General features: G+C 37.9%; 1 protein-coding gene and 1 non-coding gene across 4 annotated transcripts in view; one reads left to right on the top strand and one right to left on the bottom strand.

The window, feature by feature from the left end:
* LOC5567037 (NADP-dependent malic enzyme) overlaps window positions 1-24,491 on the top strand; it is a 63,515-nt gene that overhangs the window by 31,935 nt on the left and 7,089 nt on the right. For all 3 annotated transcript variants that reach the window (XM_021846701.1, XM_021846696.1, XM_001651387.2), the window contains one exon: window positions 5,209-5,530. In XM_021846701.1, coding sequence (XP_021702393.1) covers window positions 5,209-5,530 — 322 coding nt within the window. The remainder of the gene's footprint in view (window positions 1-5,208; window positions 5,531-24,491) is intronic.
* On the bottom strand, window positions 17,132-17,204 carry Trnak-cuu. Its single transcript has one exon. It is a non-coding gene; the product is annotated as a tRNA-Lys (tRNA).

Raw genomic sequence — 24,491 nt, 5'->3', positions numbered from 1 at the left:
AAGAGGGTATGGAAATTCTAATATGTGAAAATTAGTTCGAAGAGGGATATAAACCAGAATATTTCCCATTATAAAACAACTGTCCGGATTTTGATTCCAAAGTGTCCGGATTTAAAAACAAAGATTGCTTCAGGTGTCCGGATTTAAGGACAAGACATGCCTTTGTATTTTCATGATTTTCATAGCACTATTGTGATTTTTACCATTAAATTATTTATCAAAACAATAACCTGGTTTAAAACTGTCGGTAACATAAGGTGACTTCATTTAAATCCAAAGCAAACATCTTAAAATTGAAGTTTAAACAATTGTCCCTGCTTAAGCGTCCGACTATTGATGCAGCACGGTATAACAGCTCGTGGCATTCTATGAGTACCTCCGAACAAGGAGCTTGGTAAAAGTCAATTGTTTAGCGAAGAACCGTTCAACAGATCATCAAACATTTCCTTAAAATCCTGCTTTCCATGGTATAATCAGGGTGGCCACCAAATATTCAGTTTGAAATTCCCGCTTTTTTCCCGGTTTTCCCGGTATAAATTTCAAAATTTTCCCGGTTTTCAATTGAGAGCCCAAAAGCAAAAAGGGTGACCCTTTGGTCGGTTTTTTGATTGAATATATTAAAAAAATCAACTTCAAGCTTTTCAACGAAATTTTTAGATGATTTGTCGGTCCAATAAAAAAAAATCTTTTAAGAAAATTTCGCTTTTTCTTGGCTCCCGTACAATTAAATATTATGTAATAAAAAATTGCTGAAAAATCTCGATTTTCTTAAACTTATATTACTGTCACTAACACCCTCAATTGTGCCAATAGGATGGTTTTAACTTTTGGCACTTTTGATTCCTATCAGCAACGTTGTATTTCCCAGGCCGTAGAGGCTTTGAAAAAACAAAATCCTGAAGTTTATGTCTGATTTATATTTCCCGTTTTTTCAACTTTCTTGGAAGAAAAATATTATTCCACTCAAACACGTCAGAGCCCTTGCCGAAAACAAAAGTGAAATAATTGTTCGAATCGGTCGTCCTGTTCTCAAGCCAACTCGTGACTTACAAACACCATTCCATTTTCATGTATATAGATTTGCCCGTTTTATCCATCCTATTAGCCTATTTAAAATATTTCAATTTTTAAGTATTTCAAAGTATTCTAATATTTCAATTTGTTTTCTTCATAAAATCGAAGAGTTCACTAAAGCAAATAAGTTTAAGGTGATGATAGAACAAAGCCGTACCAAACTAAAGTAGCTGAAGAAAATTAAGAACCCAATATGTTTGAGTGCTTAAACCTTCCGTAAAAAAATTTAAAACTCTGGTTCAAAACATTGAGTTGGATGAGTTAGAGGAAAAATCAAGCGCTGATAGTAAAAGATGAAAATCATAAAATATTTTGAAACATTGCCAACCAATTTGAAACATTTTTTAGTTTAGTGTATCAAATTAGACTATTTATACAAGAAATTGAATTATTAATGTTTAAGAAATATTTATCCAAGATTACAGATGCTTTAATGGAAACTATGTTTTGGTGGTTTGTAAATTTTAAGCTTGAAGATGTTCGTTCAAAATGATTTTCCCGGTAATCATCTCAAATTCCCGGTTTTTCCCGTCTTTTTCCCGATGGATTCGAATTCCCGTCTTTTTCCCGCTTTTCCCGTTTTTCCCGGTTCGGTGGCCACCCTGTATAATTATCTTCAATGTCGAGTCTAGTACACGACACTGAAAACGGCCTTAGAGTTGAGGTCGAAGTACTAAATTCAGTTTTTCGTTTATTTTTAGTTGTGTATCGAATATACGCAATTGTGTTGAGTTATTTAATGAATCATCACAAAACAATTTTCAGAAATTTCAAAATAATGGTGAATGTATCTCGATATGGTTTTTGATACCCTCAAGTAGTCTTCTACTGAAAATTTTGTACGCAACTCGATGCGGAGCTCGATTTTTAAAGCACTCGTCGTGATTATCAAACTCGGCAAGCCTCTTCGTATAAATGTGCGGCTCGTGCTGTAAAAATAACTATTCTACAACTTGTTGCGTATAAATACTATTTTCTTGAAACGTTTATTTATATTATCGATCAAAATTTGAGGTCATCTTAAACCTTGAAAAAAAAGGACGAAGTTATCTGTAATTAAAAAACATTCGAATTAATCTTCTAAACCCCAAAGGTACACCATCTAACAAGCATTGTAGATTATGTAGAATAACAATTCTACTTTTACTATTGATTGAGTGGATTAAAAAAACATAAAATTTAATCATTTGTTTATCATTAAAAAAATGTGCGTCTTTCTTTGAATAGGGGAAATTTGACTAACTTAGAACCAAATTTTTGCAGTTTAAATTCTCAACGAACTTTTAAGGTAATAAACAATACAATTCAAGTTTGAAATTTTTAAAGATTTTTATTTCTCAGAAAACATAAAATAAATTGCTAGGCAGTTTCTTTCTTAGAAAATTTATGTGGAAATACTTTTACTTTTGAGACACAATTTATTTGAAATGAGTGATTTTTTCTATCAAATCATGAAGTATTAGAACAACTTACGTTCAAGATTTGATCAGCTTCAGAACTTTTCTCAAGAGCAGATTCTACTAATCCAGAATCTATTTATTCGCATTGAAAATTGTAACGAGTTTTTAAGTCAAAGTTTTAAAAATTTATATTCCCCAGAAATCATTCAATACATCTCTGGGAGGCTTCCAAAACTATTATTTTTTCTAATAAATCACGCAGAGAGCATTGTCCCGTTATGGTATTACCGTTTAGTCACCAGTCACCGTGCGGGCTCCATTCACCGTGCACATATACAAATTCCTACAGAATATTCATACAATTTTCACAAATTATTCTTTTGTCTGAAAAATAAGATAAAACTGATAAAATGAAGTAGTTTTTGTCACAAAGCATTTTGAAAAACCTTGTTTATGTAGTCAAAATCATGTGAATTCTGTTTGATAATGAGATTTGTCAACACTCTTAGTAGAAACGCCAAAAATTACCATTTTTCATTTTAACGTTAGAATATGAAATTTTTCAAAATTTCAACAAGTTTACACTGTGGATACTACTAGTTAGATGTATTTCATCATATGAGCAATGAAATTTTATGCAATTTATAATTTTTTATTGTGTTTCAGTCAAAACCCATATGCACGGTAAATGGACTCTTTTCAATATGTATGGTTCCCATTGCCGTGCATTACTGTAAAAAGCTTGAAATTATTCGGTAATATTAGATTTATTGTTATGTCGTGATTAAAAGACTTCATATTGAGTGTTTGAGTGAATATGAAAAGGTTTGGACAATACAGTCAAAACTCCTATAACTATTTTAATGAAAAATTATTTATTTAAACTTTTTATGGCTTTTATTATAAATGAAGTTTTTAATACTCTTAAAAATGAGTGCGCAAACTACTAGCAACATAGTTGCTCCATTACCAATGTTTCTTCAAGATACAAAATTAAATCATGACGAAAACTATAGGCACGGTGAATGGTGCACTAGTGCGCACGGTAAATGGTGACATAGAACGGTAAGAGGCGACCTTAACATGACATTTTCAAACAAATTTTTAGAGTATTTTTTGTTATCCAACACTAGTTTTATATTTTTTCCTGAATTATTATATAATTGCACGCTACGTAGTGGTATTCTAGTACGCATCAAATTATTTGGAAAAGTTATACAATTTATTGAAGTGCAAATTTTTCTTAAATGCACAGTGACGGTATTCCGTTTTTGTTTTTTCATTTGTCCCGTTTTCATCCGATTAGCCTATGGTTAGCCTAATTTCAGGGGCATTCAGATTTTACTGCGCACTGGGCCCCAAAAGCCCTAGCTATGCCACTGCGCTCTTGTATGTGTTGTTTGCTTAAGGTGAAGATGAATCGAAGCCAAACCTCAAATTTTCAAGAGCACGAATCTGGAGAACTAAACACCCGTTTGAGCTGAAAACTTAATCGATTGGTCACCGCCAGCTAGTGACCAATCGATTAAGATTTTAGCTTATACGGATGTTTAGTTCTCCAGATTCGTGCTCTTGAAAATTTGAGGTTTCGCTTCGATTCATCTTCACCTTATCTAAATTAACTCAGCTAGCTCTGATCATGAATGAACAAGTCCAGTTCGATTATCTACGTCATATTATTGTCTATTTTCACTCCTTAACCGAAGGACAAGCGCAAACAAAATGCTATTTTTATCATGCTTTGTATCTGTTTTGCTCCAAAGCTTGACCGAGTCATAGTGCAAACATTACGACAGCTTTATCTCGAGAATGCGTCATAAAGTGATTTAACAGAATGGGCGAACAACATTACCGGACGCTACCCATCACCAATCGTGTAATTATCATCGAGTAATTTATATTAGCATACAACAAAAAAGTCACTTGAAGGAAACGGCGGCGCAATGTTTTGCACTTACCTCTATATCAACAACGTTCCCCTAAAAATGTGTTGGTCGCGCGCTCATACGAATGTCGTCACGAGCGTGTCTGCGCGCTGTATTCGTGCAACGATACATTCACCGCGCTTAGAGTTTCTGTATCCATACACAAAACATATGACCGATAAACACTTAGCAGGGACAGGTAGCCTCCGAAAGGGTTCTCCCTTTTAGGTTGGTCCAAGTTAATCTGCTTTTGAAACGTATATACGCTTACCTGTTTTCGGTTATCGTAGTTTCTGAGATTACCGATAAGCTCTTTTCACAGTCTACGGCAGGGGACAATCGACACGAATGTGCGCAAAAGAAGATGCGCAATTTTTCAATACCTACTTGGATGCTGTTTTGATGATAAGAGCGGAGATAATCTAGTGGCCAGTTTCGGTACCATTGAGATATATGTGGGTAGTACTCGGTAGTCAGGAAAGAGAACAATACAGTGTTTTGAACATTATGCTACAGAAACGTTTCTTTCGCACTTCTTACTCTTTGGCGATTCAAATGGATAAAGCGTAGAAGCCAAATGACGTCCAGAAGATGACCTAAACGCACAGCTGATAGTTATATCACCGCAAGGCAATAGCTCATTTTTTCATAAATCGAGGAGTGGTTCGGACCTCAGTCTTCATTAGAGTGATCTCAAGTTCAATCGTACAGAGGACAAAAAATAAATCTCCCATATCCAATCTAGAAGTGAAAATGTTGGCACGCTACGATAAACTGATTCGTCTATCGATTTCTCTGCAATCTTTCAGTGGTAGATACCAGCCTGAGAGCGCCTCGGCGAAAACGCACACCACAGCAGGCATGATGACCAGCGGCAGCCACAGTGCTGCGTCCCGTGGCAATGCCGCGGCAGTCTGCAGTGAGCTGTCAAACGGCAAACAAGCACCCCCGACGAGTTGGGCCACCACCGGAACGCAATCCGCTTGTAAATTTAGTTCTACCGCCAACAGCAACAACACCATGAGCGAGTGTAGCCGCAATCGTTTAGGCCAGTGGCCAGTCGAGTCCGATAGCGAAGTCGCCGGAGGAGTATCCGGATTTGGGCGGCTACACAACGGCCGGTTCAATAAGGTAAGTGCCGTCTGGGGTTCTCCTGTTCGTCGATATTGGGTCATGGGGGATGTTCTTCATTGATATCGATTAAATTTTCCGAGTGGAGATACATAACTCAGCTGGTAGACTAGTGGTACTAGTAGCAAGTGGTTCTGTAACAGACAGAAGTGGTGTTTTACAATCCAAGAGACTATCTAAATCGTGTAAACTCGCTTAGGATAGGTGTCAGGCGACATTTCGTTATGATAGATGTACTATTACCGTGTATAGGAACAATCGATAGCATCTAACAAGTTACAGTCAACTCTCCATAACAAGATATTGAAGGAACCACCCAGTTGGGGCAACTGCTATTCAAAGGGACCATCGAGGTAGCCATGAAACCCAACTTTATCTATTCTTCTAGAACTACCTATATGTCGAGATACGAAATATCTAGTTGGCGAGAGTTGACTGTAACCATAATGGGAGTCTATCCCCGTAATTAGGAACATTAAAATTTGATTCCGTATCTGACTGCAACCGAGCTTGACCTTGCCCTACAAAAAGGTTAAACAATCGCCAGAGTAATACCAAGTCACTGCGAAACACCCAAAACCATTCATAATGTGTGCCAGCAGGAATGACTCAACAATTTCTCGGACGGCATTGGCTTCGGTTCGCGACGCAATCCAAAATCTCTTGCAAAAATTAATCAATCCGGCTCCATGGCTGAGTGAGTGTTGTGTTTCCAAATTTCGTCATGTTTTCGAGTTCTCTTCAGTCTAGCGATAGACTCCAATGCATGAATCAAATTCTCACGCGATATAAAATCGGTGGTGAAATAAACCTTCACGATTAGGGTTTTATTTTCACGCTATCACGCGCGCGGTGGTGTGGGTTCGAATCGCATCGCCTTATGTCTATAGTTTATTCTATTCCGGCGACTTGCGCAAAACGGGGCGTCTTCCTCTCTGTTTGCGGGGTGTTTTGTTCATCTCCCGGCTGCGACGCTCTCGAAGGCGTCCGTTCATTTGCGGTAGGGGAGAGTGCTTCAATACGCACCTGTTAACCATTTCCGATATATTTTCAATCTTTGTTTGAATTCCAATTTTTCCAATGATTATCATAAAGACTGACTAAAAGTAAATTAATACTTTTCAATAAGTTAAAAAAAAGTCGTTTAATGGTCGATTTATATTACTTTTTATAACTTCAAAGTTACTTAAATGGTAGCAGTTCTTCAGCTTGAACGAAATCTCGAATCTTCCTCAGCGCATTTCTTCCACTTTTCCCGCATTTGCTGGATGTCCTTGAGTTCGAATTGACCGCTTCGTCATGCTTCCAAATTTCATTAGCTTGGGAACAAAATGGATCATGTTGGCAGCATACCACTGAAAAACCACCTTGAAGTAATGGCAGCTGATGAAATCGGGCTAAAACATGACTTTGCCCATATGCTTGCGGATAAACGATAATACACGCTTTTTCAGGCATTTTCGATGTAAATTTTAGATGTCATCTTCAAGAATTTGGCGAGTGGTTCCGCTTTCAGGCCATAACTACAAACCGCTTACCAAATCATAGCATTCTTGACGAAATTGTCAGCAAACACGAACGTGAATCTCCCCGACACATCCCCATGTCCAGTCGTGATGTAAAGCTTTTGATCGGGAAGCTGCTTAAAATCGAGTTCGATCAAAGCGCATCCCTTATGTTTCGCCAAAATACGGTCGTACAAGAGACCTGCACGCTTTTTCGCCACGGAATTCTGCTTCATGTGCCGATTTGAATGCATACTGGCTTTGTACGACTTGTATACTTCCATGATATGGATGTTCTGCACCGTTGGAAAGTTGGCATTGTATCTTCTGGCCACATCTCAGATCAAAAGGCCGGGGTTGATTTTAACTGATCTGAAAACCTTGATGCGCAGCTGACGATCCCTAGAATAGAGTTCCCTTTTACGTTATTTCTGAACGTGATCGATTTCTTTGATCAAATGTGCAACAGTTATTCTCTAAAGAAGTGAAACAAACCACTGTCAAAGATTTCTGTTCCTAGCACTAGAGGTGTGCTAGTGGTGTGGTTTTTCTTAGATTTTCTTGAATTTCAGCTGATATCGGTAATGTGAGTTGACCAGAACGTCGCACAAAACACATTTGGAAACCATGCATTTTTATAAGTTTGTTCTTAGATGAAAAAAAAATTGTCTAAGGGGTCTATTTCTTAAATCGAACAGATCCTATGACTAGTCTTAACAGTCACCGACGATAAAAATCCTTACTTACACATATCAAAAGTGATCCGTCGACTCACATAGTAATCCAATCACATCGAATAAGAACTGTCAAAAAATTCGAATTACAGAGTCGTGTCGAGTGATTTTTTTTTCGAGTGAGAGTCATTTTAATCGACTAGACTAATAAAATAGAGTCCTCAAACATTATTTAAGGGCGAGTCGAATGACTCGAATCACGAATTAAAAAATCACTCCGCACAACTCTGTCAGTCAAATCTTACGGCAGTTGTCTTTCAATGTCACTGGATTTACAATGAGTGACGACGGGTGCCTTCTGAAATACGCAAACCTACAGTAGGTTAGACAGTGACTACAAATGAGTCACTTTGATCGATTAGACTTATCAAATAGACCTTTTATTTATTTATTTAAATTTTCTGTCAGAAAGATATCAGACAAAATCCATTTTGGGACATTTCAGTCTTGTGGTCCGTTTTGGATCATTTTCCCCTTACTAGTGGTATCGTGACCGTCGATGTTTTGATAGCAGACCGCCGAATTGTGTCGCGAGTAGAATGTTTGTAAACTCTGCCAGGTCGTAGGTGTTGACCGTTTTGTCTGTCTCATCAAGCCAACAAGGGACGAAACGCGGAAAAGTACCACGAAAAACCGTTGAAAGTGAAGCAAATGAAGAATGTTAATTCTTTTGACCTCAACAGAGGGTGACGGTCGATCAAGCGGGTACAGAACGAGGGGGTCAATTTGATTATCGGCTGATCGATGCGAAATTTCAAAAGAAAGGGTGACGGGTAACGGTATGTTTTCGGATTCGTTACACCTACAACGAATCCATTCGAAACCAGAACCGTTATCAAATGTTATCGAGAAAGACTCTCATGGATGTTAAGCTTAGCAGAGTGGAAAAAATTGTAGATTCAAACTATAAACCAGTAATTCAACGGAAAACTGAAATTAATCGATTGTTCGCAGTGAAATTGTTTTCAAACTTGATAACCTACCATTTCAAATATTGATAAAAACTCTGAATGGATTCAATCAATACTTGTTACGTAGCATCAAACGATATTGCGACAATTTTTCAACAAAATTGCAACCATCAGAAGAGACAATACAAATTACTAGGCGATTGAAAGTTTGCTATGGACACTTTCGATTTTTTGGCAGATTGCTTTTAAAAATCTCTTTGCATTCATAGTGTCATTCCTTATGGGGTATTTCTACGATGCCTAACCAAGATATTCGGTAAGATCCTTAAATGGTGCTTTGGATGTTCTTTCAAGATCTTTGAACAGATTTTTGAACAATTCTTGGCAAAATGTTGATGGCTTTGTCGCAATATTTTTCGTAGATTTTTGGTACAATACATTTTTTTAATTTTGGGCAATTTTGTATGAATTTTCTGAGTAATTTTAATGATTCCATTACAAATTGTGCATTGAATGCTTCCAGAATATTTGACACAAATATCTTTATGAAAAGAATACTCGACAATAACACATATTACAATATTATGATAACTTCAAAAACCACTTCTTCTTATTCTTCTTTATGGCATTACGTCATCGCAGGGAAAAAGCCTGCTTCTCAGCTTAGTGTTCAATGAGCACTTCCACAGTTATTAACTCAGAGCTTTCTGTCTGGTCTGTATTCTTTCACTGAACCTTCTACTTTGGACGGCTAATGTTCCTGCTATCTGATCTAGTCCTGCCGATATGGTGACGGATCGGCCTTCGACAGATGCTTTGCCGGAACCAGTAGGAACGGTTCAACCATCGACTTTTCGCGTTCTCATTTTCCACTTACAACGTAAAACTTTAGCTTCTGACAGTCCCTACTTTTCGAAATAACTTCGTCGACGAACTCTGGAAAAATGGCTGTAAATTTCATTGTCGAGACATCAGCCGTATTGAAATTCTTGACCTCGCACCTAGGTCATTGGACTTCCATTCTCATTAACCCAGTTACGCTTGTCTTCATGGCCGCCCAAAAGGTGGAAGCCAAGCCTTCTGGTGGTCAGTTGATGTAGTGTTGTAGATGGTTGGCTGTAAGTTGGTAGTAGGGTGGTGGAGTCTGGCTTTACCCTACTCCTCTATGGCTTTAACCTACTCTCTATCAGGAGCATTGAGCTCGGAAAATCTACACTTAAATACGATTATTACTTGCCTTTCAAAACAATTTCACTATTACGATACACTATCTACGAATGTCTCGGTAGTACTTACGACACAAAATGACCAACACTTACAGATTTGTTCAGATGCCAGCTATACTGTTAATGCTCGGCACCCCTAGAGATACCTAGGGCCGAAATCAAAAGAAATTTGGATCAACTTCTCGTACTTTCTTGTTGAAGCTGCGGCACCATGAGCCTTTGGGTCGACCTATACAGTAATGATTTCTGTCTGATGCTTTTTTGTGGTTCAGAACCTACAGAGAACTAACCAAGTAGAGTTAGAATCCATTACAAATGGTACCAAGGATTTTTTTTGCAATAATAAGAATCCAGAAAAGTTTGTAGATTACATCCACTACTGAAACAGTCATTGGTAAGCTATATAAAGCACCAAAACTACTTCAACAAGCGTCGAAAATGACAGTTGCCGAATTATTAAAAGAAAATTGTTTTTTTTTTAATCTTTTCAACTAGTACGAAGAGTGTTAGACCAATCAATTCAATCAAAATCTAAGCGAGAACATGACTTAAGGTTATATATGGGATAGGATCATCAATTTTAACTTTGAAACTGAGGAATGGGCTCGTTGAGTTGTTTATAAAATCAAATTTATGAAATACTAACATGTAGCTTTGATTATTTATTCAAAATAATTGATTCAAGGGAGTGTCCTCTAAGTGGTCTGAAAGAAACAACTGTAACTTCCTGCGACTCTTTGAGATTTTAATTTGATTTTTTCATGGAAAATAAAGAAATTGGCGCTTGAGACAGTTTTGCAATTATGTGCATATCATAAGTCATTTTTGCAAATTGTAGCTCTTTTGACCTAGAACAACTTTCCCTAGCACACCAAGGTGCTCAAATGGCTTAATTTTCCAGTGTTGATTTTTGTCCCGCATCTCCATACATTCAGCGCACTGTGCCGTTATGAGCAACGGCCTGTCGAAAGATTGCACAATGGTCCGAATCGACATTTTAGCAGGAAAAAAGTGTTTTCTCTGTTCTCGTCGATTTTAGACGTTCGATGTCTTCAGAGAAGTTATTCGTAATTGAGTTTTGCATCTTCTAAGAAAATAGGGTGGCCCTTATTCAAGTAGACATTTTGTATTATTCTTGTTTATGGCTCTAGCGGTCATGCGACTCAAAGGGAGTCTATAGAAGATTTTTTTACAAATAATTGAAATTTAATAAGGTGATGAAAATAAAGCAAGCCATTTTAAAGTCAGTAAGCATCGAACCGTCCTGTATTCTACCTAGCTTCTCTACTGGAGAAGGGTTGGCTCAAGGCTTAGAGCTTTGCTACCAACATAGGCCGTAGGAATTTTGACTCAAACTTTTTTGTTTGATAAAAATTGTGGCTGCGCTCTGCTGCAAACTTTTAGAAAATGTTATTTTGAACAACTTTGATGAAGACTTTTTTGATCTAGCTCTTCATTTGAGCTAAGTGAATTGATTCTGAAAGTTTCAACTTAGGATAGACCTGAAAGACCAGTTATTTTTGTCTAACTTTTTTGTTTCCAGTTTTACGTAAATGTGGTCTTGAGAAGAGTTGTAGATATAGTAATGATACGCATTTTTGCTGAACATTGCAGGTTTATAACTCTTGTAATTTTGCATTTATAAGCAAATTTAAGTGAAAAACTATGGAATCATTAGATGCCCATAACTTATGTAGTTGGATCAATCAAAATTTTCTTTAAGTGGCATTCGAAAGGCAACTTTTGCTGCAAAAACTGTGAGACCGTAATTTTTGTAAATTGAGCAAATGTACCTCAAAAATAAAGTTAAAAAAGTCGAAATTCGCCTGTTACTTACAAGACTCTTAACTTATCGGCGTGCTGCCTTCAGCAAAGTTGTAGATTCCAACTAGATCTACAACTTTCCCATCGCTTTTCGAATAAGTGTGAAACAAAAAATGTAGAAATGATGATTCGATTCAGATGTAGGTCGCCTAATATTTATTATTTTATCAGTACACAGTGGTATAATTCACATATAATTTAAAATGGAAAATGATGCCAATGCATTATAAGAAACTTCAGGTGTTTCGTAATTGTGACTGCTATTATTTTGACCGAATACATACAATACTGTCCTGTGCTGCAGAACTGTGAAAGAGATGGAATAATCTAAGATCATTGAAGAAGCCAAGGTTATCAAGAAGTGTGCAGGTTTGGAAAATTATTGATAGAATAAAAGTAAAATTATATGGCTACTCTTTGAAGAATTGCATTAACTAATAGAAAAATGTATTATATGTTCAACTTTTTTTTCTCCACTAAGTTGCATATGGAAATGTTGTAGATCTAGCTAAAACCTACAACTTCTCTGAAGGCAGCGCGCCGAACAAGAACAGCTCTTATGTTAGTTTTTCAGTATTAGGGTGCATAGCCACTTGAGCACTTCCATGGTTTACTTTAGCATGGAGGATTTTTCTCGACCGAAACTTTGCAATATATCTGATACTTCGCAATATGAAACGCATCAGTACGACGCATATTGTGGCCAAATATGAGCCCTGTGGCTTTCAAAAAACCCCGCTGCCGAAGTGAATCAACATTGCGAAGAATTGGATGTGGTCCTACTTTGTGTCATTTTAGAACCATTTCTTCAGGAATTACCCCATAGATTATCACAGGAATTGAACCATAAATTCTACCAGGGATTATTCCACAAAATTAGGATTTTTTTCAGAAATTATAAAATAGATCCAATTCCTTCCATTCGAGTTTTTTTAGGGATTTCCTTTAGAAAATCCTGCAGAAAATTAAGCAGGGTTTCGTTTGGTAAATTTTCCAATAATTACTTTATCAGTTTTTTGTTATACTAATCCAAGATTTTCTCAAAATTCTAGAGGAAATCCGGAGATCTTTAAAAAGCTGTAAGCATTTATCATCTAATTTTTCAGAATCAGTGATATCTTTAGGATATTGTTTAAAAGTATCCACTGTTTTTATTTTATTTTTCAAAAATTTCCTCCAATTATTTTTGGAAAACTTTCTGAGCATCTCCTTGGAGATGATCTTAGAAAAATCCTGGATGAGTTCTTTGAGAACTTTTTTGGGAACTTCTTCGGGAACCTGTTGAATTCCTAAAAGAAGGTCTCTCGAGATATTTGTAGATAAATTTCTAGTTGCAATATTAAAAAAAACTCTAAAGGAAAATTAAAAATAAGCAAAGAAAACAAAAAATCACTGGATGGGTGCCAAGAAGGATCAATTCCATGAAAAATTAATCCCTGGAGTAATTTCAGAGGGTTTGTTTGAAAAAAATCCTGGATAGTTTTTTCTAATCCAAACGAAAATCTGGGGGGAATTCCTTGTGAAATTTGTGAATAAATCGCTTACTGTACTCCTGAAGAAAGCTTCGAGTTACTGACTGAAGGACACCTTAAGGCTAAGTACCCGTCATTCGTTTTGGCAACAATAATGACTTTTCATCATGCATTTCAAAGTGATAAAACTCAGTCTTGATAGTTTATATTGACTTGAAAAAGAATCACTGTACGCGCTAACATGCATAAAGTAGGCTGATACTTTTTCAGCTGTGTCAGTGCAAAACCAACTGATTTTCTTTGATTCGAAATCGTGAGATGAATAAGCAACAATCATTAAGGCGAAGTAGGCCGTCATTGAAATTTGTATGCGTCGTTGATGATTGTTGCTAATTCAACTCACGATTTCGAATTAAAGAAAATCAGTTGGTTTTGCACTGACACAGCTGAAAAAGTATCAGCATACTTTATGTATGTTAGTGCGTACAGTGATACTTTTTCAAGTCAATATAAACTATCAAGATTGAGTTTTATCACTTTGAAATGCAAGCTGAAAAGTCATCATTGTTGCCAAAACGAATGACGGGCTACTTAGCCTTAACAACGCGTACAAATTTCAATGACGGCCTACTTCGCCTTAAGCGTACACCTGAATAACATTCTCAGGAAATCATTTAATACATATAGTTTTTCGAAAGGCTTCACTGAGGAGTTTCTGAAACTTTTTTATGGTTTTCAGGCATGAGGTGTCTAAGCTCATATTTTAAAATACTTAGTTTCAAATTACATGTCAATTGTATGTTGGCCTCACACCCCTATTGTAAAGGGCCCGCGAATATGACTCCACACCGGGCCCCGAAAACCCTAGCTACGCCACTGCCTTCAACAATTGAACAAAAACTACTTCGCAATAGCAATAGAAGAATAGGCATATATTCATACAAGGTTTGCAGTGTAAACTGTATTAAGTTCCACAATGCGTTAGCCTATGACATGACAGCAGCCTTAGAATACTTTTAAAAAAATCATTCAGTCTACCCCTACGAGACACCGGATTAATTTTCAAGCAGGGATATACCGTTTTAAATCATATTCCAAACACTTAAAACCAACAGTGACTTCAAATGCATCTGATAGGCATAAATTAGCTGATATTTGCGAAAATTGTTATTTCTTTGCAAAACCTACAGTGCTGTTCTAAATAATATCAGCACATTTCGATTTCCATACAAAATGCTCAACTTTGATATGCTCTAATTTTGTTTCTTTTCAAATAATCGAGCTAAAATTTTCCCCACAGGACTACAAATATGTTCAATTTTGTAACAGAGCAATACGAAACATTTTGGAAAGAATTTTAATATATTGTACATTTAAAGACACCTACATTTTAATGCTTTCAGTGGACGATTTGTCCTTTGAAGAAAGCATCACACTAGACAACGGACTAGCATGCAACGCCCAGTGGCACAGTCGAAATACATTCCTGACGAAAAGTTTTCCGGACTGAAGCGGGAATCGAACCCACACTCCTTGACTCGATGCGGTTAAGTACCATTTAGCTGTTTCTTTTGCATGGAATTCTGCTTGGCTAGATATGTTACATACTTTGCTATCCCGGGAGATGTCTTGACGACATGAATCCAAAACTATTCCAACATTGTTTAAGCTGAGTTGACCTTCACCAATCGATCCAAAACTACTTCGCAATAGCAATAGAAGAAGTATTCATACAAGGTTAGTTATAACATATTAAATTACCCAATGTGATAGATTGATTTGCATTAGCTTATACCATGACAGCAGCCTGAAAACACCTAAAAAATGACGCATTATTTATCAAAAGCGTAAAATTATTGCAGTCTAAACTTACGTAAAATATACACCAGAATTAACTCTATCTTCAAGAATGGAAATATCATACGAATACCTCAATTACTTGTAGAGCGCTTTGTATCAAACCGAATAAGGTGCTGATGCACAAACCAATTTATCAAAGCTAGATAGTCTTCGGTGAATCCATGCATCAAAAGTAGAAAAACCGCTATTATTGAGTCTGCTACGAGATTTTACAGAAGTGGTAATAAAATTCCCCTTTCTGGAGGCATCCCCATACTCTCAACTTCATGATCACAGCTAGACGCTTTGCCATGATGAGATGTTGTTTTTGGAATATTCCATTCATACCTAATCATTGAATGTTACTCAAGACTCCATTATCAATAGCACACTCGATATCTAGGAAACTTCTATGTGCATGACAAAGTTTTACGAGAGGACCATGTTTTGTTTCATTTTATATATTTTAGACGTTCTATAAGTAGATACCATTTTGCGGCTATCAAAATGTAACTTGAACTCGCTCTGGAAATGGGAAAAAATACTGATTTGTCTCAAAGTTTGATCATAGCTTCAATATTGATTACCATCGTAATCAACTTATTGACAACTGGTAATCATAGAGTGCCTACAATTCCGACTATTAGTATTTGATTACATCGGACCTGTTTGCACAGACAAGTAGTTTCAAATGATTTCACCAGCAATTTCGAGATATTCATTATGCCAATAGACATCGTTATCTCCTTATCAACATACCGAGCTGGTCCATATGTTTACTTTGCTCGCATTGTCTTCAACCTATGTTTACAATGCCACCACATTGCTTGCGATAAGACTGTGGACTATGCATATCATGCAATGCATACAGACGACGCACAATACGATCGACAATTAGATGTCTCGCTTCCAAACATCTGTTGACAACAGGCAGAGATTTCGCGACTCAAATAAAATAATGATAGCTTTCGAAGCACCGATTTATTGCAATTATCAGAGAGTTCACTTATTGTCTCTTGCGCTTCGCGCTGAACGCTTATCTTGTTGCCGAACATCCGTTGATTATTTCGTCACTTACTCACCACAGTGGAGGAGTTCAACCTCTTCTTCGAATCGGTACGTGTCATCCGTCTCATGACGCATTATCACTCAGACATGATTCCCAAGCCAATCAAGCAGGGCCAATTTTCGCATCTTATTTTTTTGGCCATGTGTTTCGCTCTACAAGTACCAACAATTTGAAGGAATCTGGCCGCCGGAGTGGTGCAAGCATGTCTTCAACCTCTAAATGATCTTGAGAGAGAGGAAAAAACGCCTCTAGAATGGACCGCCGTCCGGTCACCGGCATATCTACCATAATTTATATCGACGTGGTGGGACGCGCATGTGTTTATTGGGTGAACGGAACGCAACGATCTGATCTGCTCCGAACCACTTCTTCTGATGTCAGCTCCAAGCTCGAGTGCTCTTATTATGGACGACCGGCTGAGTGCATGGATTTCATGGTTCTGCGTCGGCGGATTTATTTACTGTAGATCCGTATCACTTTGACCTTGTTCACTTAGTAGGCCTGAACGGGTAGTCGTTATAAGTTGGAGCAGGCGTTGATCAAAGTACATATTGAAAATAGGTTTAGTAAACTCCAAATCAAGTTTCGTACTTTAAGTTTGTATGAAAATCACATGACTTCATAAATTTAATACCTATTTTGCCATTAAAACTAAACGTAAAATAAGTGAGACATTTTCGCAACACCTACTATAAATTACACGTTGATTGCCCTCTATTCACTCACGTGCCCTTGCCACGAGCAACTTACGTACAATCGATCAAAATTACGCACACCCTTATTAGTGGTGCTTATATAATATTTATGACTCAATTATAGAATCCTGCTACCGCCACCAGCCAATGAAATTCAATTTGCTCGAATTATCTCTTCGCCCTAAGTTAATCTATCTACCTGAGAGTGCCGCAGCTTACTACAGACTATCTGATCGCAGTCGTAATTATCATTATAAACAAGACGTGGTGAGAAACATCAATCTGGCCCTTGGCTTTCGAGCCGAATGGGGAAAAAAAAAGTTCCACGCCCAACGTGGGGCTCGAACCCACGACCCTGAGATTAAGAGTCTCATGCTCTACCGACTGAGCTAGCCGGGCTTGTTTTTTCATTGGAGTGTAATCTGAACACATAGATTCAAACCAACCACGCAAACTTCCTCCTATCACTGAAATGGATCGACTGAACGGATCAAAATCTGATCGATCGGATGATCTTCATTAGCATTGCACATACACACAATCCTACATTCACGTTTTGGGTTTAGTTCATTCAGCTACAACGTGATAAACACCGCCGTACCATGAAGGTGTGGCATATTCTCATCCTGACTTCAAGAGGGAGCCGGATCCTATTCTCGGCACTTTTGTTTAACCTTGGTGTCGCGGCATATTTTTTATTTCTAAGATTAATCGAATTCAGCCGAGAAAAACCACCCATGCTAAGGTGAATCTTGGAAATGTCCAAGTAGTACTTTACCCTATATTTAATATATTGCCACCGACAAAATATTGCGTTAGGTTAGCGTTAGGTGGATGGCAATCATTCGACTACAACATGACGAGTCGGTGGACTGTGAGTCTAGGAGTCAACTAGAATGTTTGCACTTTGTTGTTTCGCTTTTCCTATCGCAACGAGCGCGCGCCGCTTTCGCTTGCGGCTATATCCGCTGCCGACCGGTGTGATTTTATGGGCAAATCTAGCACGTTTCTGCGTTATTCATCATTCTGATCCAAGTAGGTACGTTGCGGTTACTAGGGGACGGGACCAGTTCGCTTTGAAATTGTATTGGTACATACAACAGGTGACATTAACTCGATAGGTTACTTGAATTTAGAAGGGGATCTTTAGTTAGATTTGTAACACATTCGCATGGCTCGTATCAATAATTAACTGTTTCGATTTTTTCTCCGTCCAATAGTGACATGGCGTAGGAACCAGAGGTAGATCAGAGAGCAGGTACAAAGTTGGGTTGTTTAGCGATAGAAGACTTACAGTTTGTTGTAGCTTGATCGTAAGAGCACATCTTTTAAGCATAACACACATTTATTGCGTTTCAGTATTCCAAATTTGCATTATAAATGATAAATACAGATTTCAGTCTGTAGACTGTAGACATAATGACAGTTCGTCCCGTAGTGAAATTTGCCGAGGGGTGAATCAAAATGATTTCCATGCTAACTTCAAACCTGTTTTAAAAATAGTTCAAGGACACGGAAAAATATAAAACTTCGGGTTTTGGTTCAATTTTTAACATAAAATCTGAAATTGTAGACGTGAAAGCCATCATCATTACGAACAACCGGTAGCAAATATTTCTTCGAAAATAGTGCTCAATTTTGAGAAATAATTCGTTAGATGCATTTCACCATACAAATATTTTTCGCGTTACCTTAGAGCGATTTTTAGTGCATAGACACTAGCGCATGTGCGTTACTCAGGCCATGCATGTAATCCATTGATTTCGGAGCACGGATAAAGCTTACGAAGAAAATATCGCATATGTGATGGACCATGATCGGCAATGTTTCGCAAGTTGTAACAAGCTTGATAAACAGCAGCAGCCAGGAAGAGCCACAAAGAGAGAGCGATGATAAAACCCAATCTTATGCAAGAATGCAGGAATAAATGATTTACTTGGATTTTTCCCAGTCCAAGTAATCATTATGAAAATGAGAACCCAATCTGGCATTGCTCGGAAAGGGCTTTCTCAAGAATATTATTTTGTTCACTTTAACAAAAACGAACTAAATAATATTAAAGCTTTAGAAAAAGCAAAACTTATGTTCGATGTCCGTGTGACGTGGGAACATTTCCAGAAACCTGGAGGAAATTACCAGAACCCCACTCAGTGCCGTCGATGCCAAAAGTGAGGTCATGGTACAAAAAAATTGTCGCATGGATGCTAAATGCATGATTTGCGGAGGTTCCCCAAGCAACCAAAAGTACGGACAAAATAGCATGTTTGAGCTTAATCAGCAAATCGAAAAATCATGAAGAGCGTTTTATACAGCCCACTTTTTAAGTAATTAATCGAACTTCAGTTCATAATAAGTTCATCATGGGACTGTAGAGAATACTATTCAGCTCATAAAGAAACGTGAAAAAATCAATCAAAATATTTTTCCACTACATATGCACTGTTTTTTATTAAATTTGTTTCTAATGAGACAAAGCTATGCTGGCTTGGCGAAAGTGTTTTTCGTTCTAAGTTATATTTTTATATATTATCTATGCACAAATACTCCTTCTGAGATTCGAACCCAAGTCCTCATCGTTGAAACCGGATACCATACTGCTGCTCCATGTACGCGTTTTGGTATGGTATATAGTTTTACTTGATATGCTGATTTCCTATAGTTGTGTTTCTAAAAATAGAACTCGTGAACTTTGAATTCTCTTGGAAAACAACCCCAGAACCAAATTTCTACTTGAAAGTTCAGATAAGTACGCATGGAACTGATTGTGAACTTTCATAATTTGACGTTTCTTGATTTGTTTTGTTTGGCAGTGATTTTTTACTAAGGGAAGAATTAAGTGCTGGGGTAAGCGTTATGTGGAATAATATGTGGAAAACAATTATAAAAGGTTATTCTTTGGCCAGTAGTTAAAAGTTTGCCTGTTGGCACGGTACAAGAATCAAAAAAACATTTGAGAAAACTGAATGAACATCGTCAAGAACTCCGTAGTGCCTCCAGTGAAGATGAAAGCTTTACTCTATAAGGTTAAGGAATTGCAGATAAGGATACAGTATTCTGATGCAGGTACGTGTGTTTAATATATTAATGTGTACAGGAGAATGGAAGCAATAGTTTCAAATCTTTATAAAATGCAGTGCAAAGTGATGAAATTACCCTCATGCTCTGTTTTGTTTCCCGAAGCTGAATAGAAGTTCACTTTAGGTGTGGTTAGGCAATTAAATGAACCTTATGCAAGAAGTTCGAAGCGAGTTCTTTTTAAAGCTGGTTTATGATCGTTTTAGGAACTTCACGTATACTCCTTAGTTGTAAAATAGTTAAAAGTAGGTACGGTTCATCCTCTAATTGAGCATTTCGGCAAAGTTCGAAACAAGTTTTCTGTGAACTTATTGTGAACTTTTGCGTTGATTTGAAGAGAAGTGAGAACCTAATTTGTACTTTTTAGTTTCTAATAAATACAATTGATTCCATTTTAAGAACTTCGTTCTGATAGCTTTCTTAGGACCTTCAAATCAGCCATAAAGTTCTAACGGACTCAATCCGAACCGTGTTTGAACTTCTAAGTTCGCTCGTCAAGTAAAATCTGAACTTTCGGTTGCTTGGGTCTTCTCACGCTAAGGACGTCTGTCCTGTGAAAAAAGATACCAGAAAGTTTGAATGCGCCAATTGCAAGGGCCCTCATAAAGCTAACTTTTGGGAATGCCCTTCACGCAAGAGAGTCATTGAGGCTGGTGCCAGGCAGATGAAGGATAATATCCGTTACGATAACGGTCGTTTCCGGAATTTGCCTGGTAGAGTATCGAACAATGCTCATTTTTCAGTTATCGATCGCTTGATTAGGAATCATACCCACCAGGAAGATCATAATCATGCTCATTCACAAACAAATTTTAATCCGTCAGGTAGCCGTTCGAATCTTTCAATTTCGAATGTATCTACCCACGGAAAATCCTTTGCCAATATCGTAGCAGGTAATTTGAACTCCTCCCCTGTTCGTACCCCTACCGTAAACCCTACCGCCACAGGTAATTCCTACTCCGCTTCTACGTCTTCCGAAAATTCCAATGGGAAATTATCAGATGTACCCACTTCAAGTGATATGTCTGCCTCTGATTTTAATTTTCTAACTGAACAATTGAATCTAATGATTGATGCAATGTTCAAAGCCACCACTATGACTGAAGCAGTCCAAGTAGGTGTAAAATTTACAAATCAAATCGTTATTGGATTACGTTTTTCTAATGGATCCAAATAATAATTTAAATATTTTAAATTGGAATACTCGTTCTCTGAATGGTAAAGAGGACGATCTGTTTAATTTTTTTACAGCTAATAACGTGCATATAGCAGTTATTACCGAAACTTATTTAAAACCTGGATTAAAACTTAAAAAAGATCCTAACTTTTTTGTTTATCGTAATGATCGACTTGATGGGGCATGTGGGGGAGTTGCAATCATCATTCATAGGCGTATAAAACATCAACTGTTTTCGTCATTTGAAACTGTAGTTTTTGAAACTTTAAGTGTTTCTGTTGAAACACAGCTTGGTAAATATACTTTCACAGCTGCCTATTTGCCTTTTCAATGCTCTGGGCAGCAAGTTAATTTGCTTCAAACTGACTTGCGAAAATTGACTCGCAATAAGTCAAAAAATTTTGTCACTGGTGACTTTAATGCCAAACATCGGTCATGGAATAATTCTCAAAGTAATTCAAACGGCAGAATTTTATTTGATGAGTGCTCTTCAGGATATTTCTCAATTCAATACCCTGATAGCCCTACATGTTTTTCCTCTTCTAGAAATCCATCTACGATTGACTTGGTCTTAACCGACTCTAGTCATCTTTGTAGCCAATTAGTTACTCATGCTGATTTTGATTCTGCTCATGTGCCTGTTACATTTCAAATATCCCAAGAAGCGATTCTCAATCCTATCAGCTCCACTTTTAATTATTTACGAGCCGACTGGAATATATATGAAACGTATGTTGACTCTAATCTTGATAATCACACGACGCGACGCGAGACAGGACACAACACTTATGGTTCTTACAAACGTTAAAAGGACATATAAATTACCTTTTTTTAACGACCGGTTTCGGGCTTGATGCTGCCCATCATCAGGACGATGTCCAACTGATTGTAGAAGGAAAACGCACATATACAGCTTCATACTTGACTAAGTACACGTCGAATGTAGGGGGGTAAAATCATTTGATTTTTCGTCTGGTCAGGTAAAATAAGGGTGATGTTATTGGGGCTTCATCTTCGTTCATCAATGGTTGCTCAGCAGTAGCGATGTACATTGATTCCCAAGCGTTTAAATGCGAAGTCTTCCTCACAGGTTTCAAGAGCTTCGCATTATCCCAGTCTACGGAATGATTGAGTTCCACCGTATGTACTGCAACGCTTGACTCATTTGTTCTGCCGTTTTCAGCCGCATTCTTGTGTTCTCTCAAACGCGTTTTGAATTTTCGGCGAGTTTGGCCGATGTATACCGCAGGACAGCTTTTGCACGGAATTTGGTAGATCCCCGACAAATCTTCCTTCGGTACTTTGTCCTTCAAGCAACAAAGACGGTCTTTAAGAGTGTTGGTACTCTTGTACACTGTCTGGAAGCCATGTTGCTTAAGGGTGTTCTTAATCCCATTGGTCACCTTCGGGTAGAATGGTAAACTAATCCTTCGGATATCCTCTCTCTCTGCTTCAAAAGTAGTCGCGGCTCGCCTGTGTTTCTTCCTCTCATGCTTGCGTAGGATTTTATTCACAAACACCTTGTCATAACCATTCAACTCAGCAGATTCATGAATTCTATTCTTCTCTTCTTCAAACTCTTTCTTTTCCATTGGGATGTTGTACAGTCGGTGAACCATCGAATGGAAGGCTGCTTGTTTTTGGGATCCATGGTGATTGGAATCCGACGTGATGTAGCGGTCTGTTGATACCGGTTTGCGATAAATGCCAAACTTCACCTTATTGTCCTCTTTTCTGGATATCAACAAGTCGAGGAACGGGAGCTTACCATCCACCTCTTTTTCAACAGTGAATTTTATCGAATCGTGACGAGAATTGAGTAGATCGAGTGTTTGGGATAAGTACCGTTCTTTTACTACAGCAAAAATGTCATCAACATAACGACGCCAAACCCGAGGAAAGAGCTTTTCTTTTTCTAGTTCTAATTCAAGATCGCTCATAAAAACTTCAGCTAACAGAGGGGAAAGTTTACTGCCCATGCTGAGCCCGTAGGTCTGTTTGTAGAACTTACCCCTAAAAGTGAAGTAGAGAAGAGAAAATTGCTTTTGGATATACAGTTTCTAACACGTTGCAAAAGAAAACGTCTTATCCCGAAATTCATCCACATTAAATCATCAATCAGTAGCGAAGCAAGTGTTAAAGCGGTTAAAAGTGCGCGAAATATATGGTTAACCGAAGAAATAAAGTGTAAACACAAGCTCTTATCAATGGTTGAAGAACAGCTGTACCCGCTGCACCTACAGTTGCTAAAGCAGGAAGAGTATCACACAGCTGCTGAATGTATTGTTTATAGATGTGTAGAAGAGAAGAAAGAATGTTGGCAGTCAGTGCTCGATATAGTTACCCGTAACTTGTCCAAGCGTGTGCGTACAACGAAGCAAAAACATCGTAAAAAACTGCTCTCGCTTGAACATGCACAGATACCAGAAAGAGTGTTGCGCGCCCCGAAAATCATTGATAACTTTGTGGTGAATTTGTCGTCTGTACAACTGACATCTCCTGAACATGACTTGCTCAATAAAGGGTTGAATTTTGCTGTTCCCTCCCGGCAAGCTCCCCTGGCCGAAACGGTCAACAGCATTGAAAGTTCTATACAATACACCAGTTATCCGTCCAAGTGTTCCTTACGTCGCGATATTGAACGTAACATCTTAAGCACAGCCGAAAAGCATAAACACTCCAGTCAACCCGATTCAGATGTTGAAAATGTGATTCAACAACTGAAAGCACATGACGTGGTGTACTCCCGGGCAGATAAAGGGAACGCGGTGGTGATTATGAACAAGCAGGATTACGACTCAACGGTTCTAGATATGATCCAATCCGGCCCTTATCATGAGTGTAAGTACAAAAATGGCAAACCCAAAGACCCTCTTAACGCACTGATTGAGGAAGCGAATAGCACGCGACAAAAAGTAGCTCTTCTGTTGGGGGAAGAAAAACTTGAAAGGAAGTTCCTAGTCCCGAATCCGAAAGTGGCTTCACTCTATTGCCTACCTAAAATTCACAAAACCCATGTAGCGATGCGTCCTATTTCATCCAACATCTGCACCCCAACGGAGAAAATGGCAGCATGGTTGGTAAATGAAATAAAGAAGTACCCCCGTTACCCATGGAAAAAGCGTTAAAAACTCCGTCGAATTCGCCGAAAAGCTGAATAGTTTGGAAATGCGACGAGGTGAAGTTTTAGTTTCATTCGATGTTGTTTCGTTATTTCCAAACGTACCTGTTGATGAGGCGCTGGAAAGCTTACGTAGGCATTTGGAACGTCACCGAGTACCGCTGAATCACATCGAAGCTTACCTCACGATAGCACAAGTATGCATGAAGCAAAACTACTTCACTTTTAGGGGTAAGTTCTACAAACAGACCTACGGGCTCAGCATGGGCAGTAAACTTTCCCCTCTGTTAGCTGTAGTTTTTATGAGCGATCT

The sequence above is a fragment of the Aedes aegypti genome, chromosome 1 (assembly GCF_002204515.2).
Source record: "Aedes aegypti strain LVP_AGWG chromosome 1, AaegL5.0 Primary Assembly, whole genome shotgun sequence".
Classification (NCBI taxonomy): domain Eukaryota; kingdom Metazoa; phylum Arthropoda; class Insecta; order Diptera; family Culicidae; genus Aedes; species Aedes aegypti.
This window is presented reverse-complemented; position numbering and strand designations above follow the sequence as displayed.